The sequence below is a fragment of the Cinclus cinclus genome, unplaced genomic scaffold, assembly GCF_963662255.1.
Source record: "Cinclus cinclus unplaced genomic scaffold, bCinCin1.1 SCAFFOLD_32, whole genome shotgun sequence".
NCBI lineage: Eukaryota > Metazoa > Chordata > Aves > Passeriformes > Cinclidae > Cinclus > Cinclus cinclus.
In genome coordinates this window covers 3,386,152-3,409,599 of record NW_026912098.1, presented here as the reverse complement: position 1 = coordinate 3,409,599, position 23,448 = coordinate 3,386,152, and the positions used below count along the sequence as shown (strand labels likewise).

At 49.4% G+C, this 23,448-nt stretch overlaps 1 protein-coding gene across 1 annotated transcript; it reads left to right on the top strand.

Annotated features, from left to right (window-relative positions):
• Positions 1–11,858: 11,858 nt before the first annotated feature.
• LOC134057334 (olfactory receptor 14J1-like) lies at positions 11,859–22,066 on the top strand (the record flags this gene model as incomplete). The annotated part of the gene is made up of 4 exons (XM_062514323.1): positions 11,859–12,320; positions 19,438–19,544; positions 21,476–21,503; positions 21,995–22,066. Coding segments are annotated over 4 exons (669 nt in total), but the record flags the coding sequence as incomplete, so codon positions are not given.
• Positions 22,067–23,448: the final 1,382 nt, after the last annotated feature.

Here is a 23,448-nt window from a genome sequence, read left to right as displayed (position 1 = left end):
GGGCACAAGAGTGACAGTGTGAGCTCCAAGGGACCAAGGGGACATTCTCACACTGCAGAACCAAGGAGAGCATTGTGACACTGTGGAGCATCAGGGAGCCGAGGGTCCAGTGTGACACAGCAGGGCCTCATGAATCCATGGAGGCCATTTTTACAATTTGAGGTTTTGTGAAGCCAAAGGGCCGTTGTGCCATTTTAGGGCATTTTGGAACCAAGGGCACCATATTGACACTGTGGGCATCAATGGAACCAAGTGGCCATTGTGACACTGTGGGATATCATGGAATCATCAATGGTCTGTTTTGACATTGAAGGGCCTTCTGGAACTATGGAGTCTATTGTGACACTATAGGTGATGCCTGTTGGGTAGTGCAAAGCCTCCCAGAGTCTTCAACTAAGATGAAACATGGTCATGAGTTTTTCAGACAGATATAAGTTTTGACACATTGAAATATCAGAGGTTATTCCTCCAATTGCAACTTCAGTAATGAAGCTGTTAGAAAAGGCCAGGAGACAAGCTCCTTTTTAAAGGTCTTTTTTAAAGGTCAGCTCTGGGTGGGGAGCCTGAGGGGTCACACACACCTCTGCTGCACCTGCTGGACAATGCTGAGGAGGCAAATGCACAGCTCTGTCTCTTGGCAGAGCTGGGGCTTCCGTCCTCGCAAGAGTCCCTAGGAAGACACCTGTGGGATGGTGGTCTAGGGGTGTTATTCTGGATGGGTGCTGTTAAAGTTATGTGACAAGGTGGAAACCAGCTCTGCTTGATGATTTGATGTTCTTTACTGTTTTGCTGGCTCAGGAATGTTATTTTCAGTCTTTAGTTTTACACCAGCTCATTGTCTTTGGGGGTCTTTTGTTCTGCAGGATGCTGGATGTCTCTAATTTGCATATAACCTTGGGCGCACAGTCTCTTGGGAGCAGTGAACTGATACCGGATGGAATGGGGCACAGGTACAGAGCAGGTGATGGGAAGGGATACAAATACAGGATCAGCAGAACACGTCTGAACTTACCAAGGGATATTAACACTTAACAATGACAACAAAAGGTAAGATTTAGCATTTTACAACTTAATATTCAATAGCAAGCTAACACTTTAATTAAGAGCTTATTAACACTTGATATTCAAAAGTAAACTGACACCTTAATCAAGAGTTCATGACATTGGGGTTTTAGTCTTTACAAAGCTATATTCCCCCAGTTTGCTCCCCCCCACAATTCCTTTTTGTTTTTACTTTTCAGAGTCTGAGGCTCTAGTGTGTTCTTGATTTTCAGAGGAAATGTTTAGTCTGACCAAAATGTGAAGACCTTTAACTAACGCTTTGTGTGGAGTTCAGAGGAATGCCCAAATTCAGTAGAGGACCTGAAAAATATAAAGGCTAAAATCTTAAGGCATCACAGGCCTCACTGAACCAAGGGGCCACTGTGAAACTTGGCAGCCTGATGGAACCAAGGAGTCCATTGTGACACTGCAAGGCCTCATGGAAGCAAGGAACCAATGTGACACTATGGGGTCTTGTCGTGCTAAGAAGTGATTGTGTCACTTCGTGGAACCATGGAACCAAGGAGTCCATTGTGACACTACAGGGCCCCATGGAACTAAGGATTCATGGAACAGTGTAGGAACCTGTGGAACCCAAGGTCCATTTAACATTGAGGGGCCTCATGGAATCCTGGAGCCATGAGGACACTTTGAGGCCTCGTTGAATCAAGGGGCTCCTCATGACCTCATGGAACCAAGGAGACCATTGTGACACTGTGAGTCCTCATGGAACCAAGGGGCCATTGGGATCCTGCAGTATCAGTGAGAACCCTGTGACACTACAAGGCCTCATGGAAACAAGGGACCAGTGTGACACAACCACTGTGACACTGCAGGGCCCCCATGGATCCAAGGGAACAGGGAACAGGTCTGGTTGGATTGGCCTGACTGGTCCAACTGCCCTTGGCTTGTCAAGGGTCACTTTTCATGTGCCCTTGCTATAATGAGGCACTGACCTTTCCTTCAAATGGAAAAGAACTGTCCTTATCCTCCAGGTACCCATTACTGAAACAGGATTCCCCTTCAAAAATTTGCAATATCCAGGGATTGCTCCTAGACAAAAGTTGCCATAACCAACAAGCCTGGCTGGCCTTGACTTCCTGAGGGTTGGCTCTCACCTGCCTTCAAGCACTGGGGCTCAGTGCTTGCCTTCCTATGGGAAAGAGCTGTCCCTCTTGTACAACCAGGGAAAAAACTGGCATTTCTCCTCCAAAATTCCCTGTTTGCAAGGGTTTCTCTGAGACCAAAGCTGCCAGGACATACTTCTCTGCCTGGCCTTGATCTGTGGTGGTCACCTCTAATCTGACCTGAGACACTGGGGTTCCACTGGACCAGATTGGTCCATCCAACCTGGCCTTGGACACCTCCAGAAGTGGGGAGTCTGCAGCCTCTCTGGGTAACCTGTGCCAGGGCCTCACCACCCTCACTGGGAAGATTTCTTCCCAATAGCCCATCTAAACCTGCACTCCTTCACCTCATGGCCGTTCCCCCTTGGCCTGTCACTCCAGGCCTTTGTCCAGAGTCCCTCTCCAACTCTCTCAAAGCCCCTTTAGGTCTGGAATGGGCTCTAATGTCTCCCTGAGCCTTCTTGTGCACAGGCTGAACAGCTCCAGCTCTCTCAGCCTGGCTGCAGAGCAGAGGGGTTCCAGCCCTGCAAATGTCCATTGTGACACTGCAGGGCTTCATGGAACCCAGGGTGCATTGTCCCACTGGGGAACCAAGGAGACCCTTGTGACACTGGGGTGCCCCATGGAAACAAGGGGCCATTGTGACACAGCAGAGCCCCATGGAACCCAGGAGAGTATTGTGACAGTGGGAAAACAAGGAGAGAACCTCAAGTGCTGTGTCCACTTTTAGGACCCCCAATTTTGGATGGACATGGAGGGGCTGGAGTGTGCCCAGAGAAGGGTGACAAGGGTGATGAGGGGTCTGGAACACAAGTCCTGTGAGGAGCAGTTGAGGGAGCTGGGGTCATTTATCCTGGAGTAGAGGAGGTTCAGGGGAGACCTCATCACTCTCTACAACATGACAGGAGGGAACAGCCAGGTGGGTGTCAGGCTGTTTTCCCAGGGAACAGAGACAGGAGCAGATGATGTAATCTTAAAGCTGCACAAAGGGTGATTTAGGCTGGACATTAGGAAATGTTCTTCACAAAAAGGGTGATTGGAAGGGCATTGGAAATGGCTGCCCATGGAGGTGGGTGAGTCACCATCCCTGGAAGTGTTTAAGGAAAGACTGGATGTGGCACTGAGTGCCATGGTCTGGGTGACAAGATGGTGTTGGGTCACAGGTTGGAGTTGATGCTCTCAAAGGTCTTCTCCAGCCTGGGTGATTCTGGGATGATTGTGACACTTCAGGGCCCTGGGGAAGCAAGGGGCCACTGTGACACTGCGGGGCCTGGTGGAACGGAGAGGACCGGAGTGACACTGTGGACGACATGGCACCATAGAGCCAAGGGGCCATTGTGACACTGTGGGGATAAATGGAAGGAAGGAGTCCATGGTGACAGTCTGGGTCCTCGTGGAACCACAGAGGTCACTGTGACACTGCAGGGCCTTGTGGAACCAAGGGGCCATTGTGGCACTGTGGAACCAAGGAGAGCCTTGTGAGAGCCTGGGGCCCAATGGAACCAAGGGGCCATTGTTCCATGGCAAGGACTCTTGGAACTAAGGGAACAACTGTGACACTGTGGAGCCCCATGGAACCAAGGGTCCCTTGTGACACTGCAGGATCTTGTGTAAGCAGGGCTCCATTGTGACACTGCAGCACCCAGGAATTCATGGTGGCACTCGGAGGCCTCATGGAGCCAAGAGGTCACTGTGACACTGCAGGGCCTTGTGGAACCATGCAGAGCATTGTGACAGAGCAGGACCTTGTAATGATGGGGGCCATTGTGACACTGCAGGGCCCCCTGGAACCAAGGGGCCAGTGCTGCTCCTCAGGGACTCATGGAATGAAGGAAACATATTTGACACCGTGGTGCTCTCAGGGACTTAGAGGCCATTGTGACACTGTGGAACCAAATAGAGCATTGCTGCACTGTGAGACCTCATGCGAGCAAAGCACCATTTTGACACAGCAGGGCCCAAGGATCCAAGGGACTTTGTGACACCAAGGGGTCCTATGGAACCAAAGGCACATTTTGACACTGGGAAGCTCCGTGGAATCATCGACACCAATGTGACACTCCAGGGCCTCATGGAATCTTGGTGACACCAAGCTGGGTGTGAATGTGGATGTGCTGGAGGGTAGGAAGGCACTGCAGGGGGACTTGGACAGGCTGGATCCAGTGCCCAAATCCAACAAGGTGAGGTTTAACAAGACCAAGTGCTGGGTCCTGCGCTTTGACCACAAGAACCCCTGCAGTGCTCCAGGCTGGGGACAGAGTGGCTGGACAGGGGCCAGGCAGAAAAGGACCTGGCGGCACTGATGGACAACAGGGTGGACATGTGTGGAGGAGTTTTTGGCCAGTGAGGCCGCAGAGAGTTTGCTTTGCAGTGTTGGGTAAATTGGGCTGTTTTAGTGCTAGCAAAGGCATGCTGACCTTGGACTGAGAATAAGAGATAAACAGGTGGCAAGAGTGAGAAAGCAAGCCAGGATGTGCTAATCACAAGAGCAAGAAAGTAGAACATAAACATAAAATGCTGTAACCAATTAGTAGGGTAGTTGCAGGGTATGAACAGTTATTTGTAGCCAATAAATATGAGTATTAGGCATGTGAGCACATGCACTTATGTCAGAACTTTATAAAAGACAACGGCTTGTATAATAAAGTGGAGCATTCACCATAACTCTATGAGTGTTGCGGTTCTGGCTCTGGTCGCTCCTCGTAACAAGTGGCCCCTGAACAGGGACCTTCGATTCGACCCATTGTGGGAGGTAAGTGAGCAGGCAAGCTCCAAGAAGCAGTGCTCGGAGGGCAAATGACCACTGTACGCAGGCATACGCAGTGGCTCCGTGCCTGGGCTGACCCTATAGAGGAGAGCTCGCTGTCCTGATTGATTAATTACATTCTTCCCCTGACGAATTCCTCCATAACAAGTGGCGACCGAACAGGGACGCAGCGTGGTGGGACGCGGTTTTTGCTATCAATGCATAGGCGTTGATGCGAACTGGCTAATCGTGCCACGGCGTGTGGTGAGGCAAAGCAGAAAGAGGAGCGAGGGACCGTCCCTAGAGGAGGTAGGAAGAATCGAGCGCTCTCTTCCCGGTCCTGATTAAAGACAAGCATGGAAAGTGAATGTGCTGCTGTGGTGAAGCTACTGCTTAGTATACTTGCTAAGCGAGAGGAATCAGTAGCGGAGAAGACCCTCACCAAATTATTGAAGTGGGCACGAGAACACGGGTTTCTCGCTAGCCCGCCGCTTGTGTTTCAAGCAGAGGCTTGGCGTGCTCTCAGTGATCACATGCAGGACATGACAATCATGAGCAATGATAGAGAAATTAAAGACTTCCCTACCACCTGGTGCACGGTTATTAACACCTTAAATGAAATGAAAGTGGAGGTAAAGATAGTTGTTGCTGCTGTTGAGTCTCCTGCCCCACCGGGGGGAGCAGCGAAACCCCGATTGCCAGTTTAAGGGCTCGGACTTTTAAACGCCTTTTTGGGACAACATGAGCAGCTCATCCCGAGGTGTCTCGGGACATGGATCTCATCCAGCCTCTGACAGCGACCATGGTGACACTGCAGAACCTCATGGAACCATGGGTCAGTTGTGACAAGGACAGCAGCAGATCCAAGGACACCATGGAGACGCGATGGATTCTCATGGAACCAAAGAAACCATTGTGACACTCTGGTACCTCATGGAATCAAGGGGACCCTTGTGAAACTCTTGACCCCTATGGAACCAGGGGTCAAGGATGAAGCTGTGGGGCTCCATAGAACCAAGGAGCCATTGTGACACTGAAACAGGGGGAATTAAAATAAACATTTCATGGTAAAAATACAGGAGGATGCTTTGACTTGAAAGAGGCTAACAAGATTCTATGAACACTTCACATTCTCTGTCTTTGCAGGAACAGGAGAAGAGAGCAAGGCTACAAGTTAAGACAGAGGAGCAAGAATGTGCAAACAAGGTGGAAGATCGAGTTGCCTTCCAGATAAGTGAGACCTTAGACCTTAGAGCCTTAGACCCCTGAGCCAGCAAAGACTGGTACCAAGGTCTGGAAAGACCCCAAAGACTAATACACACACGCACAAAGAAGGGTTTACTTCATCCTAAGGACCCCCAGACGACCACCAGAGCGACCAACAAGGAGCAGTGGGCAGTTGCAAAGAGGTGTGGAGCTAATATTAATACAAAGCAGGGACAGGTGGAGTTATGAATTGAATGTGTATTGGGTGTACTCTGCAGTCCTAATGTGTAGAGAACAAAAAGAGAGGCACAGGTCACTGAAGGTGTGCGCGTTTTTGGAGCAGCTATCCCACATGCACCTCAGCACTATATAAAATACATACCTAGAACTTCCTTTGTGGGTTATAGAGGTTTTACGCACATGAATTTGGTTGACCTCGCTTCCCCCCTGAGATTTTGGGGTGCCCCCTTTGCCCCTGTGAGAGCTGGAGCTGGTGCAGAACGCCGTCTTCACCGGCTCCACAGACCAAAGCACCTGAGTGTACCTGCACTGCATCCTCTCCCGAGGTAACTCGGGGCTCCCTCCCACCCCAGAGGCCTTCACCTGGAGTTTGGGGGGACCCCCTGAATGTTAGGGTGCCCTCTGACAGGCCCCCAACACCAAGGGTCATCTCTGTCCACATCAGCTGCCACAATGCAGTGGTGGCTGTGATCTTTTCCCAGCCCATCAAGGTGAATCGGGACACCTAGGGGCATCAAAAATCTCCTGGATCCCCCCAAAAATCACCTGGATACATCTGGGTACCCCTTGGACACCTGGATCGCAGAAAAACCCTGGGGCCTCCTAAAACAGGTATCCCAAAATCCTCATTGCTTTTTCAGGGTAGACCTGCTTTCTCTACATTCCCATTGACTTCAACGTGGTAGACCAGGTGTCCTGACAGTCCTTTATTTCAGTGGGGTAGACCTGATGTTGTTCAATCTTCATTCACCTCAAATGGCAGACTTGATGTCCCAAAATATTTGCTGCTAAAAACCCCAATTTTCTGATAGCAATTCCCACACTTTAGGCTGAAAATGGAAATTTTCCCACTTACCTGGAGGAACAGCTCCAGCATGAGCCACAGGTGTGGCATCAGGCATTTGGGACTGGCTTCCAGGAATTCATCCACAACTTCCAAAGCATCAGCACTGTCAACCTGGAGCAGAAATTCACAGAATTCAGCCCAAGATGTCTCCCAAATTTACCCAAATTTACCCATTTTAGCACCAAGTTTTGGCAAAATCCCCTTTGACTTCAATGGATAGACCTGGTGTCCCTAAATCCCATTGACTTGAATTGGGTACATTTGGTGTCCCTAAATCCCTATTGATTTTAATGGGGTAGATTTGGTGTCTTGAAATCCTTATTGATTTCAATCGGCACATCTGATGGACAAATAATCCCTACCAGGAGATGATTACTGTAAATGATGGGGCAAGAGAGAGACATTGCAAAACATGGTTTATTGCCTCGTGGCAGCAGTCTCAAAGAAGGCTGAGACATAAAAAGTCTTAGCTCCAATGCCATAATATCAGGAGCTGCTTCATTCTTAGTTATAATGACTTATGTAAGCTTTTAGCCAATCCAATACTTCTAGGAACTTTGCTACTGTCTTTTTACACCAGTCATTATTTGCTTTGCTTCCCATGGCTCTGCTGCAACGCATCATTTTTCAACCAATCATATAACACTTCACACACTTATACTGATACATCTTAAACTTCTAGCTACCTTTATTACAGCTTCTACTGCTAAACTTGAAAATCTTTTAAGATCTCACTTAACATAATGCTTTGCTTACATAATACATATCTGTTTGCTTAAAACATATTTCTGCTTAAATTGCAAACTTATATTCTTGATTTATGTCTATTTTACTTTCAGCACTCTAGTACTTCAAGCTTACTCCAAGGTCTTAGGTCAAACCTTGGATCCATCTCTATCTCTCAGCCTGTATGAACAAGGCCCTGAGAGCTCTCCATGCCTGCATTTCCCACACAACTTGACATCTCTGCATCCAATTTCCACCTCTAGCTGGAACCTGAAGACACTTTCTCAGTTGTGTCCCTCAGTGGGACCCATGAACAGTATCAGAGACTTTGGAGTTTGATTATGACTGAATTCTTGAGAGGTTTCCTATCAAAGCACGGTTCTGCCTTGAATTCCCTCTGGTCTACTGCAATTGATTAGGAAGGTTTTCAACTCCAGTTATGGAGAAATGTGTCAAAGAGCTTCTTAGAAATCTCCATTCCTATTTAAAAGTGTGTATTTTATTACTGTTCTCTCTAGAGCAGACGTCATTGCAGCATTGTGTGATTGATATTTGTGAGAAATGGATTTGTAAAGGAATGGACATGGAATGGGTGGGGATGGTTTGGCCTCCTGGGGGCCACCTGCACAGTCCAGCTGATCCTGGCATGTCATGGGCTGCCTCTCATCAGCCCCTGGAACACTGGGGCTCTGGGCTTTCCTTCCTGTGGAGCAGAACCATCCCTTTTTCCAGGTGCCCAGGGCTGGAATTGTCAATCCCCATGAAAAGTTCTTCATATACAAGGGTTGTTCCCAGCCAAAATCTGCCAGGACAGACAGCTCAGGCTAGCCCAGGCCTCCTGAGGGCTGTCTCTCATCTACCACCACACACTGGGACTCAGTGCTTTGCTTCCAGTGGAAAAGAACTGCCCTCCTTACCAAGCTGCCAATGCCAAATCTGGGATTCTACGGCCACAATTGCATCTGTCCAAGAACTGGGCCCAGACAAAAGTAGCTGGGACAGACAGGTCTGGATTCCTTGTTCTCTGGTGATTTCCTTAGACTATGAGCAGAATCTTTTCATTTGCCAACAACGTGGAGAGGGCCCAGAGATCAGTAGGCAGCAACTGACAGAATGAGAGGACACAGCCTCAAATTGTTTAAAGGGAACAATTGGCTGGATACTAGGAAAAGAGTTTTTCACGGAAAGAGCGATAAAAGTACTGGAATGGTCTGCCTGGAGAGGTGGTGGAGTCAACACCCATGGATGTGTTAAGAAAAAAGTCTGAATATGGAACTTGTGACTATGGTCAAGTTGAGGTGTTAGGGCATGGGTTGGATTTGATGTTCTTGAAGGTCTCTTCCAACCCACTCATTCTGTGAGTTTTGTGAATTCTAAGAATTCTGTGAATCTCCCAAGTTTGGGTTTGGAGGCTGCAAGAACATGACCAATGTATAAGGACAAAGGAGCTCTGTGTTCAGTGGAGTGGAGAATGAGGACAGAAGAGAGCCCAGGGAGGGAGAGAAGGGAGGTTTCATAGATAGGGGATCCTTTGGACATAGTTGAAAACAGCCTGAGAAAAAAAAAAGAATTGATGCCAAGAGCAGCTGGAATGGTCCAGACTGGACCCAAGGTTAAAGAAATTTCACTCGCAGGGCAGGGCTGTAGTGAAACCTGGCATCCAGAAGGAGTCTGGAGCAGCCCAAGGCTTTGTGTGGGCAGGCAGAGGCAGGCAGGACGCAGAGCTGTCAGCAAAGGAAGGGGCCAGCCAGGTGGGGCAGCCGGGGGATGAGGACAGCCTGCAGGGACAGAGGGGCAGGGCATGGACACCGTAGGACAGCCTGGGCTGCAGAGGGCACAGGGATGGGCAGCAGCTGAAAGGCCCTGCCAGAGCCAAGTGCTGCAGCACTTTGGCCATGGCTGCTGGCCCTGGGCCCTTGGCCAGCAGGGGACAAGTGAGCCTTGCTGTGCTGGGGCCTCATTGCCTCCTTGTCCCTGCTCAGCAGCCTGGCAGGGGCCGCCCCATGGTGCTGCCCTTGGCATTGCACATCCCCAGAGCCCAGTGCCCCGGGAAGAGCCCTGAGCAAGGAGGGAGGGACAGGATCTGCCTTGCCAGGGGCTGGGGCTCAGCCCTTGGCCCTTGGCATTGCTGAGACACATCCAGGTTTGCTCAGCATCACAGACACCTTCCCCTTGTTTGTCCCCACCTGTCATCACTGCCTCCAGTGTTCTGCTCTAACTGGAACATGGGGACATTTTCTCAGTTGTGTTCCTTACTGGAATCCATTAAAACTTCAAGAAACTTTGCAGTTTGAATATCACTTTGAGTTTTTGTGAAGATTTTAAGCACAGTATGGGGGACTGTGTCTGATGTAAACAGCATCCAAGCCTCAAGAGGGTCATTAAAGTCCTTGTGCTGTGTCTCTGCTAGTGAGCTGGGCTGGGCTCCTAGCACAGAGGCAGCTCCTGGCAACCATGAAAAACTTCAAAAAGACATTTCTGCTGATTTGCAGCTCTTCTCCCAGCCCAGCAGGGCTGAGGGCACTGCCTGCAGCCATCCCAGGCACAGCACAGAGATCTTCAATCAATCAGGGCTGGGAAGATGCTCACAAGTGCCTGGGGCAGAATCACTCCCAGCCCTGGACACAGGAAGCCTCTGGCTGCAGGACAATGCAGCTGCAGCTCCTGCAGTGATCTCCTAAAGCTGGAACATCCCAATGCCCACAGACTCTGTGAGTACATTCTCTGATTCTCTCTCCTGTAGAGCAGCCAGGGGTGCCCAGGGCTGTCCTGCAGAGCAGGGTCCTGCAGCCCAGGGTGCTGTGCTGGGCAGGGACTCTGCTGCCTGCCAGGGACAGCTCTCAGCCAGCCCTGGGAGCTGCTGACAGCACTGGGGGACAAGGTCTGGGTGGAGGGAGACAGCTGGTGAGACTTGGAAGTGTTCTCCTTGTGTGGTGAGGATGGTGCATTGATCAGGACTGCTCCCAGCATGACATTTAACTACAGAACATTTCCAAATAGATTATACAGGGAGCACAGCAAGTCAGGGGCTGCATAAAAGGGAAAATCCTGATTTTATAATCTACTGCTCAGGGTTGCCGAGATGGAAAATTGAACATTGATATTCATATGTGTGTTCAGGTTGAGAACAATAAGAACAATTTCTCTCATGTCTGAATAAACCAGGAAAAGAAATAAATCAGCACAGGGCCTCTTACAGGCAGCATCAGTGTTGCTTTTCCAACCTCCTCAGGGTTGCTCTGACATTGCCATCAGAGCCTGCAGAGGCAGAGCTGGCCCTGGCAGTGCCCTGTGCTGGGAGGGGTCTGCAGGGCAGAGCTGAGCCCCCAGGGCTGGGCTGGGCTCTGGCAGCACTGGCAGGGCCCAGCCCTGGGCACAGGGAAGCAGCAGCTGGCAGGGAGAGCTCCAGGCAGCAGAGCCCTGGGCAGGCAGTGGGGGGAAAGTGACACCAAGCTGGGCTGGGATATTTCAAGTCATCTCCAAATCAAACTATTCCATGATTTATTTTTTTTTTTTTACAGGTCCCCATGCCAAGACACAGCAAATGTCCAACAGCAGCTCCATCAGGCACTTCCTCCTGCTGGCATTGGCAGACACGCGGCAGCTGCAGCTCCTGCACTTCTGCCTCTTCCTGGGCATCTCCCTGGCTGCCCTCCTGGCCAACGGCCTCATCATCAGCGCCGTAGCCTGCGGCCACCACCTGCACACCCCCATGTTCTTCTTCCTGCTCAACCTGGCCCTCACTGACCTGGGCTCCATCTGCACCACTGTCCCCAAAGCCATGCACAATTCCCTCTGGCACACCAACAACATCTCCTACTCTGCATGTGCTGCTCAGCTCTTTTTCTTTGTGTTCTTCTTGTCAGCAGAGCTGTCCCTCCTGACCATCATGTGCTACGACCGCTACGTGTCCATCTGCAAACCCCTGCACTACGGGACCCTCCTGGGCAGCAGAGCTTGTGCCCACATGGCAGCAGCTGCCTGGGCCAGTGCCTTTCTCCATGCTCTGCTGCACACAGCCAATACATTTTCCCTGCCCCTGTGCCAGGGCAATGGCCTGGGCCAGTTCTTTTGTGAAATCCCCCAGATCCTCAAACTCTCCTGCTCACACTCCTACCTCAGGGAACTTGGGCTTCTTGCTGTTAGTGCTTTTCCTATCTTTGGTTGTTTTGTGTTCATTGTTTTCTCCTATGTGCAGATCTTCCGGGCCGTGCTGAGGATCCCCTCTGAGCAGGGAAGGCACAAAGCCTTTTCCACCTGCCTCCCTCACCTGGCTGTGATCTCCCTGTTCCTCAGCACTGGGTTTTTTGCCTACCTGAAGCCCCCCTCCATCTCCTCCCCATTCCTAGATCTGTCCCTGTCAGTTCTGTACTCAGTGGTGCCTCCAGCCCTGAACCCCCTCATCTACAGCCTGAGGAACCAGGAGCTCAAGGCTGCACTGTGGACACTGATGACTGGAAGGTTTCAGAAACAGTAAACCTTTCCAATTTGTGCAAGTTGCCAATTTCTCCTAGTCAGTTGTAATATGAGTCATTTTTGTGAATTCTTTCTTTTCCTTCATTGCCGGAAGATTTTACATTTGTTTTAGGCTAATAATTTTGCACAAAATCATGCCCATATTTTTGATATTATTTTGTCTCTCCTCCTTTGCTCTGGCCCAGACTCTGTCCAGGACGGGCTCTGTTCTCTGTAGCTTTAAATTAACTAAAGGATTTCCCAAAACTGTTTTTACTGGAGATGTCCTTTCCTTGGAGCTTCCTTCTGGTCCCTTCTCTAGAGCTGCAGCAGCAATATCTGTGTGCAGAGGTGGGGGCAGGTCAGGGGTGGCACAGCAGCTCGGCTCCTGATGGCCACACCATTCCTCATCCATTAATATTTTTACAGCAAAAAAAACTTTACACTACTCTTAAAAAAAATACTATATATATACAAATCATACCAAAATTACACAAAATACCATAACAAAACTACAATAAAAAATTTAAAACCACCAAAACACAAAAACCCCCAACAAAATTAATATAAATCATAGTTTAACCATTCCCCATAACCATACGCCACCCTCTTATCATCTCTTACCAAACTAATAATATTGCTAATTTTAAATTATCATTTAAACCATATATTCTTAACAAAATAATTACTATTATAAAAATCCACCTAAAAACTACCCATTTAATACTCACCCAAACTAAATATAAACCAAAAAAACCCCCCTAATTTAACTAAAACTCGAATTCTAGATCATCAAAAATTACAACAGTTCAGTAAACAAAATAAAAATAATAAAACAAAATACAATCAATATTTATTCACCAAACCTAATTAACAACAAAGAAACCCCAAAATATACATTTCCCAAAATTTAACTTCAAATATAAAACCTAACTACAAACATGAAATCTAACTACAACCATCCAATATAATAAAAAAAAATTAAAAATCCTAAAAATTATATAAGTAATATATAAAAATTCATCAAAACACCAAAATAATGAAAAACCTTCATCTTCACAACGACTAGAAAACAAAAAAAAACCCTAACAACACACCACATATACACAAAACACAAGAAAAAAGATACATGACACAAAAAATTAAAAAATATATAAATCAAAACTATCAAATAAAAAATCATGAACCATTAATAAAACAAAAATTCCCCAATCACCCAACACTCTTTTACTTACTACCACTTACTAAATAAATTATACTAAATCTAATCAAATTTATTTCTATCAATTCCTCTAACTCACTTATAAAACAGGCCAGGTGCCATTGCCCACCTGGGCACACTGCTGGCTCATGTCCACCCTGCTGTCCATCACTGCCCCCAGGTCCCTTTCTGCCTGGCCCCTCTCCAGCCACTCTGTCCCCAGCCTGGAGCACTGCAGGGGTTGTTGTGGTCAAGGTGCAGGACCCAGCTCTTGGTCTTGTTAAACCTCACCCTGTTGGATTTGTTCCCTGGATCCAGCCTGTCCAGGTCCCTCTGCAGAGCTCTCCTACCCTCCAGCACATCCACACTCACACCCAGCTTGGTGCCATCTGCACATTTGCTGATGGTGCACTGTGCTCCCTTCTCCACATCATCAATAAAGATGTTAAACAGGACTGGGCCCACACTGATCCCTGCAGGACACCACTGCACACACGCTGCATGTGGCACCATTCCCCACCACTCTCTGGGCCCCGATGTCCATCCAGTTCTTAGCCCAGGGAGGGGTGAACCGCTCCAAGCCACAGGCTTCAGCTTTTCCAGGGAATGCTGTGGGATGGGGTGTCCAAGGCTAAAGTTCAAGTAGACAACATCCACAGCCCTCCCTGTATCCACCAGGCCCTGTCAGAAAACTCCTGGTGGGCAAGAGCTGGGCAGGAGGCAGCCGTGTGCCCTGGCAGCGAGGCAGGGCAGGAGCACCCAGGGCTGTGGGACCAGGACATCAAGGACGTGGATTATCCAGGGCACTGGGGCCTGGTTTGGGTTGCCCAGGGCAGGAAAGATGTCTGGCAGCTGGAGCAGGGTGAGGGAAGGGCCTCCAAGGTGGGGCTGGAGCCCTTTGGCTGTGAGCAGAGGCTGAGGGAGCTGGGCTTGTCCAGCCCGGAGCAGGGAAGGCTGAGGGGCTCCTCATCCCAGCCTGGCAGTGCCAGCCAGGAGCTGATGGAGAACACAGAGCCAGGATCTTCACCGGGGGGCCAGGGGGGAGACAAAAGACAATGGGTGGAAAGGGGGACAGAGGGGAGATCAGACAGGACATGTGGAAAACCTTTGTTCCCATGGGCTCAGACAGGTTCTGAAATGATGCTGTTTCTGTCTTTTGGGATTTCCAGATTCAGACCAAATCCAGCCTTGAACCACTTGGTCTGACCCAGTTTCTGCAGACTTGATAAAATATTTTCCATGTTAATCCCAATTTTGGAATGGGCCAGAGGAGATGTTTATGGGACAAGAGCAGTCCTGGGGATGTTGGGAACCTGCAGCTTGCGAGGTTCATGACCACATGTCATAAGATGGGGCATTTGAGTACTTGAAGAAACGTCCAAGTTTTCCCACCAGGAGAGAACGTTAATTTTCTGGATGTGTACTGATGGCAGGAGAAGAAATCCTGCTCTTCCCCTCTACCTGTGATACCACTGTACTGTCTGTTATTTCATATCCCTCTCCATTTGGGGGTTTCCACCTCTCCTGTTTAAATGGCCATGTCTGAGGATGTCTCTTCACTAGACCAGCTGGTCCTATGGCCTTCCCATTGCTCCCAGATTTCCTCCTGCAGTTGTTCTCTGGTCATTCCACATCAGTCAACATCATAATTGTGTTTACATCTGTCACAGAATCAGGTTTTCCTAATGTCTTTGTCTAAAACTGTTCCTGCACGGAAATCCCATGTGCATGGAAGAAATATTAGGCACGGATTTGACACTGCACAGAGCTGAGGGAAGAATTTTGATGTTTAATAAATTATATCGTTGGTACACTTTTTTTATCTTAGCCATTAAAAGAAACCTTTCTGTGCCTCTGAGTCTCAGCAGTTCCTGACCCCCAAAGGACACAAACCTGATGAGCTCTGGTGCCCACTGCACTGGTGGCTCTTGCACCTCCCTCCACAGCCACAGCAGAGCTCCCTTGTCCCACAAAGTCCCTGGCAATGCAGGCATGAAGGAAACAGGACAGGCTGTGGGGATCAGGGGCAGGGCACGGCCAGGGATTTGGGGTGGTTGTGAGCCCAGGGCAGGAGCCGGCCCTTGGCCTTGCTGAAGCTCATCCAATTGTCCTGGGCCCATGGCTCCAGCCTGGCCAGATCCCTCTGCAGAGCTTGCTGCCCTGCAGCACAGCCACACTCCCAGCCAGCTTGGGCTCCCCTGGACACTGACTCAGGGTGCCCTCCATGGCCTGGTGCAGATCAGCAAGGAACACATTGAACTGCCCTGGCCCCAGTCCTGAGCCCTGGGGACACCCCTGCATGTGGCTCCATTGCCCAGCACTCCTTGGGCTGCACTTGTGTTTGCCATGGAGCTGGGCCTGCCTTGGCTTCTGTTTGCTGACCCCAAATGAACATCCCTCTGTGTCTGGGGCAGCTCCTTCTCCAAGGAAAGCAGCTGGGACTTGGTGCCAAGGAGCTGAAAGCTGCAGGCACAGCCTGGACTGGAGGAAGCTCAGATTTGCACTGGGCTGCTCTGAGTGCCAGGGCTTGGATGAGGGAAATGGTGGGGTGGGGGTAGGGACAGAGTGTGATTGATTGTCAGCCATAAAGGGACTGGATGTTCATATCTGCTCAGAATGCGTGAGGAGGTGCTGGGGGATCAATATGAACTGGAAATTGCTGATATCAGTATATAAATATGAAAATAATTAATATGAAAAAATATCTTCTCTATTTTTGTTTTGAAATGAAATATATTTTGATTTGAGTGAAAGCTTAGACAAGTTCTGGCTCATGCTCCAGTTTTTGGTAGTAGCTCTGTTTCAGGATACCTGAACATCAACTTTTTGCTTAACAAGTTCTTGAGAATGTAAATTTAGGTCTATTATAAATTTAATTATTTACTGAATGGACTCAAGATTAACAGACAAGAGACTTTAAATGGACTACTTACTGCACAGATACAAACCAAAGAAGTACAGGTAGATACAAACCCAGTGCACAATAAAGTTACCTATATTACAGCTAGTGAAGAAATAGCGGAGATCAGGAGTCAATGTAACTTACCACTGAACTGATGAGGGAGTGCACATGGAGCCCTTTCACTCAGCTTCCAGAAAAGGAACCACAAAGATTCATCCAGACTTGGGAGTGAAGCCCTACCTGTTTCCAGAGATTATGCAGAAGAGCTTTGTATCGTGAAAATTCTGTGTATATTTGATAGTTTGTACAGTGAAGTGTGTGTCACTCAGAAATTCAAGGCTTATCTCCCTCCCTTCAGTCTGCTCTCAAGGCAGGATGTTCATGGTCAGCTGGGAATTCCACCTCCCTGGTACCAGAGATAACTCAGCACAGGACAGATGTCCAGCCTGGGTTATGTCAGCAATTGCTGAGAGGGGGAAGATGCCCTGAGTGATGGCCCAGCTGATGGACAGAACAGATGAGCTCTGCTGTGCCACAGGGGAAGTCCTGCTGCAGGAACCTCATGGAACCAGGGTGGTGTTGTGACATTGTGATGGGTCCTGGAACCAAGGAGAGAGACCATGGTGACACCAATGAACCTCCTGGAACCAAGGAGAGAGACCATGGTCACACCAATGAACCTCATGGAACCAAGGAGAGAGACCATGGTCACACCAATGAACCTCATGGAACCAAGGAGAGAGACCATGGTCACACCAATGAACCTCATGGAACCAAGAATCCATTGTGACAGATCAATGCCTCATGGAAGCAAAGAGAGCATTGAGACACCAATGGTTTGTCAGGACTTGCTTGATCCCAATGAGCCCCGTGGTGCATTTGGTGCTGAGCTCTTGAACCTCAGGCCCTGAGAGGAGATTGCACAAAGTTTTCCAGGAGTCCAAGTCAGAAGAAAAACCCAAAGTGTCTCAAAGCATTAATGGGATCCACTGAGGTCCATCCCCAACATAGGATCCTCTTGGACTCCTTGGAAGAGACAACTGGAGGCCACAATTGCCCAAAAACCTCTCAAACAATGAGAGAGGAAAAGACAAGGGAAAGTTCTTTAAAAAAACGGAAGTACCTTGAAGCATTAATGAGCACCACTGAGTGCTGTTACTGAGGAGCCCTCTCAAGAGACTAATTAAAGCAGATAATTGGAGGCCATGATTACACAAAGCTCTCAGAGACTCCAAGGTAAAAGCAAAACCCAAAGTCCTCTGAAAAACCTGCAGTCCCTGGGAGCATGAAGGAGCCCCCAGGGCCATTCCTGACCAAGGCTCCCCAGGGACTGGTCCCAGCAGATCCCTGAGGCCACTGGCATGTGGGGGGATGCTGAGGGCAGGACAAGGGCTGACAGTGCCCAGCCTTGCTGGGGCTGTGCCTGGAGGCCCCAGGGGCTCAGGACAAGGTGTCTGCTCACAGCCCTTGGTGGCACAGACCCTGCTGTGCCCCAGGCCACCAAGACTTGGCCTCTCTTTGTCCCCTCCTGTCATCACTGCCTCCAATTTCCTGCTCTGACTGCAACCTGGGCACACTTTCTCAGTTGTGTCCCTCAATGGGACCCATTAAAAGTGAAAGAAACTTTGGACTTCGATTCTGGCTTGGAGTTCTTGAGAGGTTTCCTAACAAACCACAGCTCTGCCTTGATTCCCCACTGGTCTGCTGCAGTTCATGAGGAAAGTTTCAACTCTACTTATGAAACTCCTAGTTTCCCCACTGCAAACAGACACACTCCTCAGGTGTGTGCCAGCCCAAGGTGCCACCAAAACCACGGCAGAGCTGCCCTGGGCCAGCTGTGAGGGTGGATCATCATCCCAACCTGCACTGGGCACTGCCAGCGGCTGTGGCCATGGACACTGCACTGACCCCACTGCTGGGTTTGGGTGCCATGGAAACCATGAGAAGCTCAAATTTCCTTGGAAATACTGGGGAGGACTGGGACATACTGGGGAACACTGTGAATGTTGAGGGGGAATCTGGGTGTACTGGGATGGACTGTGGGGGTACAGAGACACACTGGGACATACTGGGACAGATACTGGGGAATACTGGAGCAAAGACTGAATACGTTGAGTGATACTGGGTTATACTGAGACAAACTGGGAACACTCTGAATAGTGTGGGGATGATGGGGGACACTGGGGCGCACTATGGATGACACTGGGGAGAACTGGAAGAGAATACAAATGAACTCAGGTGTATTGGGAGGGCCTGGAGAGGTGCTGGGGTTGTATTGAACTGTACTGGGGATGAACTGGGCTGTACTGGGAGGGACTGGAGGGGTTCAATGGGCTGCTCCCGCCCCCGCCCATCACTGTCCGCAGCCAATCAGCGCCGGGGATCTGGGACTGAGGGCGGTGCCTGGTGACGGCGCCATCTTTCCTTATGGCCTATAACTCCCATCATGCACCGCGGCCCGATAGAGCCCCATTGGAGCTGGGACTACAACGTCCATCATGCCCCGCGCTCCACAGAACTCCGCTATCTGCCCCCCTCCCCCCATGTCCCATAAGCGTCCCCCACACTCTCCAGGATCCCGAAGTGCCCCCTCACCATCCTCTCAGAAGCACCCCAAAGCGGCTCCGGATTCCCTGGATGCTCCCAGCCCCACAGATTCCCGTTACAATCACTTTTGCGAATTCATCTGTCACCTCCCGCGGTCCCGCAGCACCTCATAACATAGGTTCCCGCTTAAAATCCTGCCGTGCACCGCGCCCTAAAGGGCCCCGTTGGAACTCCCCAAGCTCCCCACAAATGCTCCCGAACCGTACACGTTCCGCCCTGAGCACCTCCAGTCACAGCTCGGACTCAAAAGCGTCCCCCAGGATCCTTCCTGGACCCCAAATGCTCCATCCGAGCAACTTCCGGGACTACAGCTCCCATCATGCCCGGCTGTTCCCGTAGAGTGCCATTGCAGCCGTGACTTCATCTCCCGTCATGCACCGCGCCCCACAGAGAGACATTGCAGCTGCGCCTTCAACTCCCGTGATGCTCCGCGGCTCCATTGGACAGTATTCTACCCGCGCCTACAACTCCCATGATGCCCCGCGCCCCAGAGAGCCCCGTTCGAGCCCCCCAAGTGCCCGCCCGGACCCCGAAGGGCTCCACATTCCCCTCCCTGACCTCCAAGTTTTCCCCCTGGACCCCCAAGAGCTCCCCCGGACGCCGAGGTGTCCGTCAGAATCCCTCAGTGCCCTGCCCAGTGCCCACCCTGCTCCCTGAATTGTCCTCCAGACCCTCAAGTTATCTCTGAATTGCTTCCATAGACCCAAATTATCCCAAATGTAACCCAGAAAGGTCTCCATGGACCCCAGAGAGGCTCAATTTGCCTTGAACGACAAAATTGTAAAAAGGATTACAAAAAGACTGATAAAAGGACGAATTAGCATAAGGAGGGAGATCTCAAGAGCCAATAATTAAGGGAATTGTGTTACTTACAAACTGTGACTGGTAATATCTCTGGTTGCTGAAAATGGATATATTTTAATATAAATACAAAAAAAACTAGGTGATAAAAATATTATGACTTCTTATAAATAGAAAAATTATTTTTATTAGATTTAATTATTTTTAATTTTATAAAATTAATAAAATTTCCTTTTATAGAGGAAAATATTTATAATTTAATTATTTACTTTATTTAATATAATAAATGTAGAGGGATTACTTTATGTTTCAGGATGTCAGTCCCAGGTGGGCAATGTCAGACACGGTGAGGTTGGGGGTGAGGAGCAGGTTGTCCAAACAGGGTCAGCCCTGAAAGGGATCATTCTTCTCTGTGCCCAGAACTCCTAAGGAGACATTCAGAATCATCATCACCTGGGAAATGTTTCAGTCACCTCTGCTATGAACTGAAAAACAAAAATAATATGCCCTTGATTAAAACCAAAAAATCATGAGGTGCACTTTAAAATCCCCCTCCTTAACAGAGCTCCAAAGTGACTGCAAGCAGCTGCACAAGCCCTGGAGACTTGAAGACAATGGAAGGAAGACAAAGAGCTCCCAAGGCCTTTGTGTATTTTGATGATGCCCAGATTTGGGGATTTGGGGCTGATGGCAGGAGCCTGAGGCACTGAGAGAAGGTTGAAGAAGCTGCTGCAGGAGTCAGCAGCAAAACTGCAAGTGCCTTGGAGCATCAGTGGCCGCCATGAGTGAGGGCAGGGAGTGCCCAAGGCTCCCCAGGGCCTGGGGAGAGCAGATCCTTGAGGGCAGGATTGCAGGAGCCAAAGGCTGTGAGCAGGGAACTGCAATGCTGAGCAAGGCCTGGGCTGGCTGGAGGAAGCAGAAAGGCCAAGGCTGAGCCCAGGCCTGGGACAGCAGGGCCTGTCCCTCACGGGTGGCTCGGGGCTGTTGCTGGGGCAGTGGGATGGCAGGGGCAGCAAGGACAAATGGCATCAGCCTGTGGGACACTCCACATGCTCATGGAACCAAGGCACAGGGTGACACTGTGGGGCCTCATGGAAACAAGAGGCCATGGTGAGCCTGCAGGGCTGTAACACCCCAGAGCAATGAAATGCTGGGGGTAACCAAAGGTTCCTTTACTCAAGCTTGGTGCACAAGAGCAACCCCAGCCAGATATTTTCAAGAGCTCAAAATGACACAAAATTTTACTTACAAAATATAGAGTATCAAGGAACTTTGGAAAAGGGTTTAATATAGCATCCAAGCCAAAATAAAGGTCTTATCATAACAGTAACTTCATTAACTTTGGCCATTTATCCTTAGAAACCTTTAAGCATTTAAATTGTTGAGGTAGCCAAAACTGTTCCATATAAAGAACATTAGAATTAGAGGAAAAAGAGAGAAACAGAAAGACAGAAGCTCTCTAGAAAGACACACACACATGGCTACCAACTCCTAGGGTTCCAGTGTGGGTGAGACACAGACCCCAGGAGAAGGCAGGGTACGCACCATGGGCTGAGCTCCTGCTCTGTGTTTTCAGCCCCTGGCCCTTCGTGGCCTCCCCCCAGGTGGGACTTGGGATTTCTGGGGCAATGAGAGCCTGGGTCAGCACCAGCCCACTGTGGGACTGACTGACAGCTCATCCCGAGGTGTCTGGGGACATGGATCTCATCCAGCCTCTGACAGCGACCATGGTGACACTGCGGAACCTCATGGAACCATGGGTCAGTTGTGACAGGGGCAGCAGCAGATCCAAGGACACCATGGAGACACTATGGATCCTCATGGAACCAAAGAGACCATTGTGACACTCTGGTGCCTCATGGAATCAGGGGGACCCTTGTGAAACTCAGGACCCCTATGGAACCAGGGGTCAAGGATGAAGCTGTGGGGCCCCATAGAACCAAGGAGTCATTGTGACACTGAAACAGGGGGAATTAAAATTAAAGACTTAACGGTAAAAATATAGGAGGATGCTTTAAGTAGAAGGAGCCTGACTATGAATTATGAACTGTACTATGGAGATTCTATGAATGCTTAACATTTCCTGTCTTTGCAGGAACAAGAGGACAGAGCAAGGCTACAAGTTGAGATAGAGGGACAAGAATGGGCAAACAGGATGGAAGAGTGAGGCCTTTTCAAGATAAGGGGGATTCCTTAGACCCCTGAGCAAGCAAAAACTGGTATCAAGGTCTGGAAAGAGACCAAAGACTAATACACAAGAGCAAAGAAGGTGAGGTGTAGAGTTCAACTGAGAGGAAGATTGTTTGCTTCATCCCAAGGACCCCCGGATGACCACCAGAGCGAACAACAAGGAGCAGTGCTCAGTTGGAAAGCGGCGTGGAGCTAATTTTAATACAAAGCAGGGACAGGCAGTGTTAGGAAATGAATATGTATTGGGTGTATTGTGCAATCCTAGCTGGTAGGGAATAAAAAGAGTGGTGCAGGTCACTGAAGGTGGGCACATTTTTGGAGGAGCTATCCCCCATGCACCTCAGCGCTGAATAAAATACAGATGTATAACTTACATTGTGGATTATAGAGCTTTTCTGCACATCAATTTGGGTGACCCTGATGCCCCCCTGAGATTTCAGGGTACCCCCTTTGCCCCCTTGAGATCTGGAGCTGGTGCAGAACACCATGTTCACAGACCCCACAGACCAAAGCACCTGAGTGTACCTGTGCTGCATCCTCTCCTGAGGTCACCTGGGGCTCCCTCCCGCCCCTGGGGCTCTCACACAGAGTTTTGGGCTGCCCTCTGAATGTTGGGGTGCCCCTGACAGCCCCCCTGCTGCTGAGGGTCATGTGTGTCCAAGTTGACCAGGAGGACCAACCGTGGCCATCATGTTCTCCAGACACATCAGGGTGAATCATCACCTGGATATCTCCCCAAAAATCACCTGGCTACCACCAAAACCCACGTTCTTGCCCCAAAACTCACCTGGTTACACCTTGGTACCCTATGGGCACCTGGATCATACAAAACCCTTGGGACACCTGAAACTGGTGTCCTGAAAGTCCTCCTTGCTTTGCCTGAGTACACCTGGTATCTCTAAGTTCCTATTGACTTTAATGGGTACACCTTATGTCCCTAAACTGTTACAGATTTCAATGGGAAGATTTTGTGTTCCTCAACTTCCATTGACTTCAAAACACTGACCCCCATGTCCCAACATTTTTGGTGCTAAAAATCCCAGTTTTGGGCTCACAAGTTCCAGATTTTGGGAGGAAAACTGAGATTTTTTGGGCTTACCTGGAAGCACAGCTCCTGCACAGGCCACAGATGTGGTATCAGGGATTCAAGATTGGTAACCAGGACTTCCAGAGCATCAGCACTGTCATCCTGGAACAGAAATTAGTGGAATTCAGCCCATGATTACTCCCCAATTTACCCATATTTTCCCATTTTAGCCCCAAATTCCTGCAAAATCACCACTGATTTTAATTGGTAGACCTGGGTTCCTTAAATCCTCATTGACTTCAATGGGGTAGACCTGGTGTTCCTACATCCCT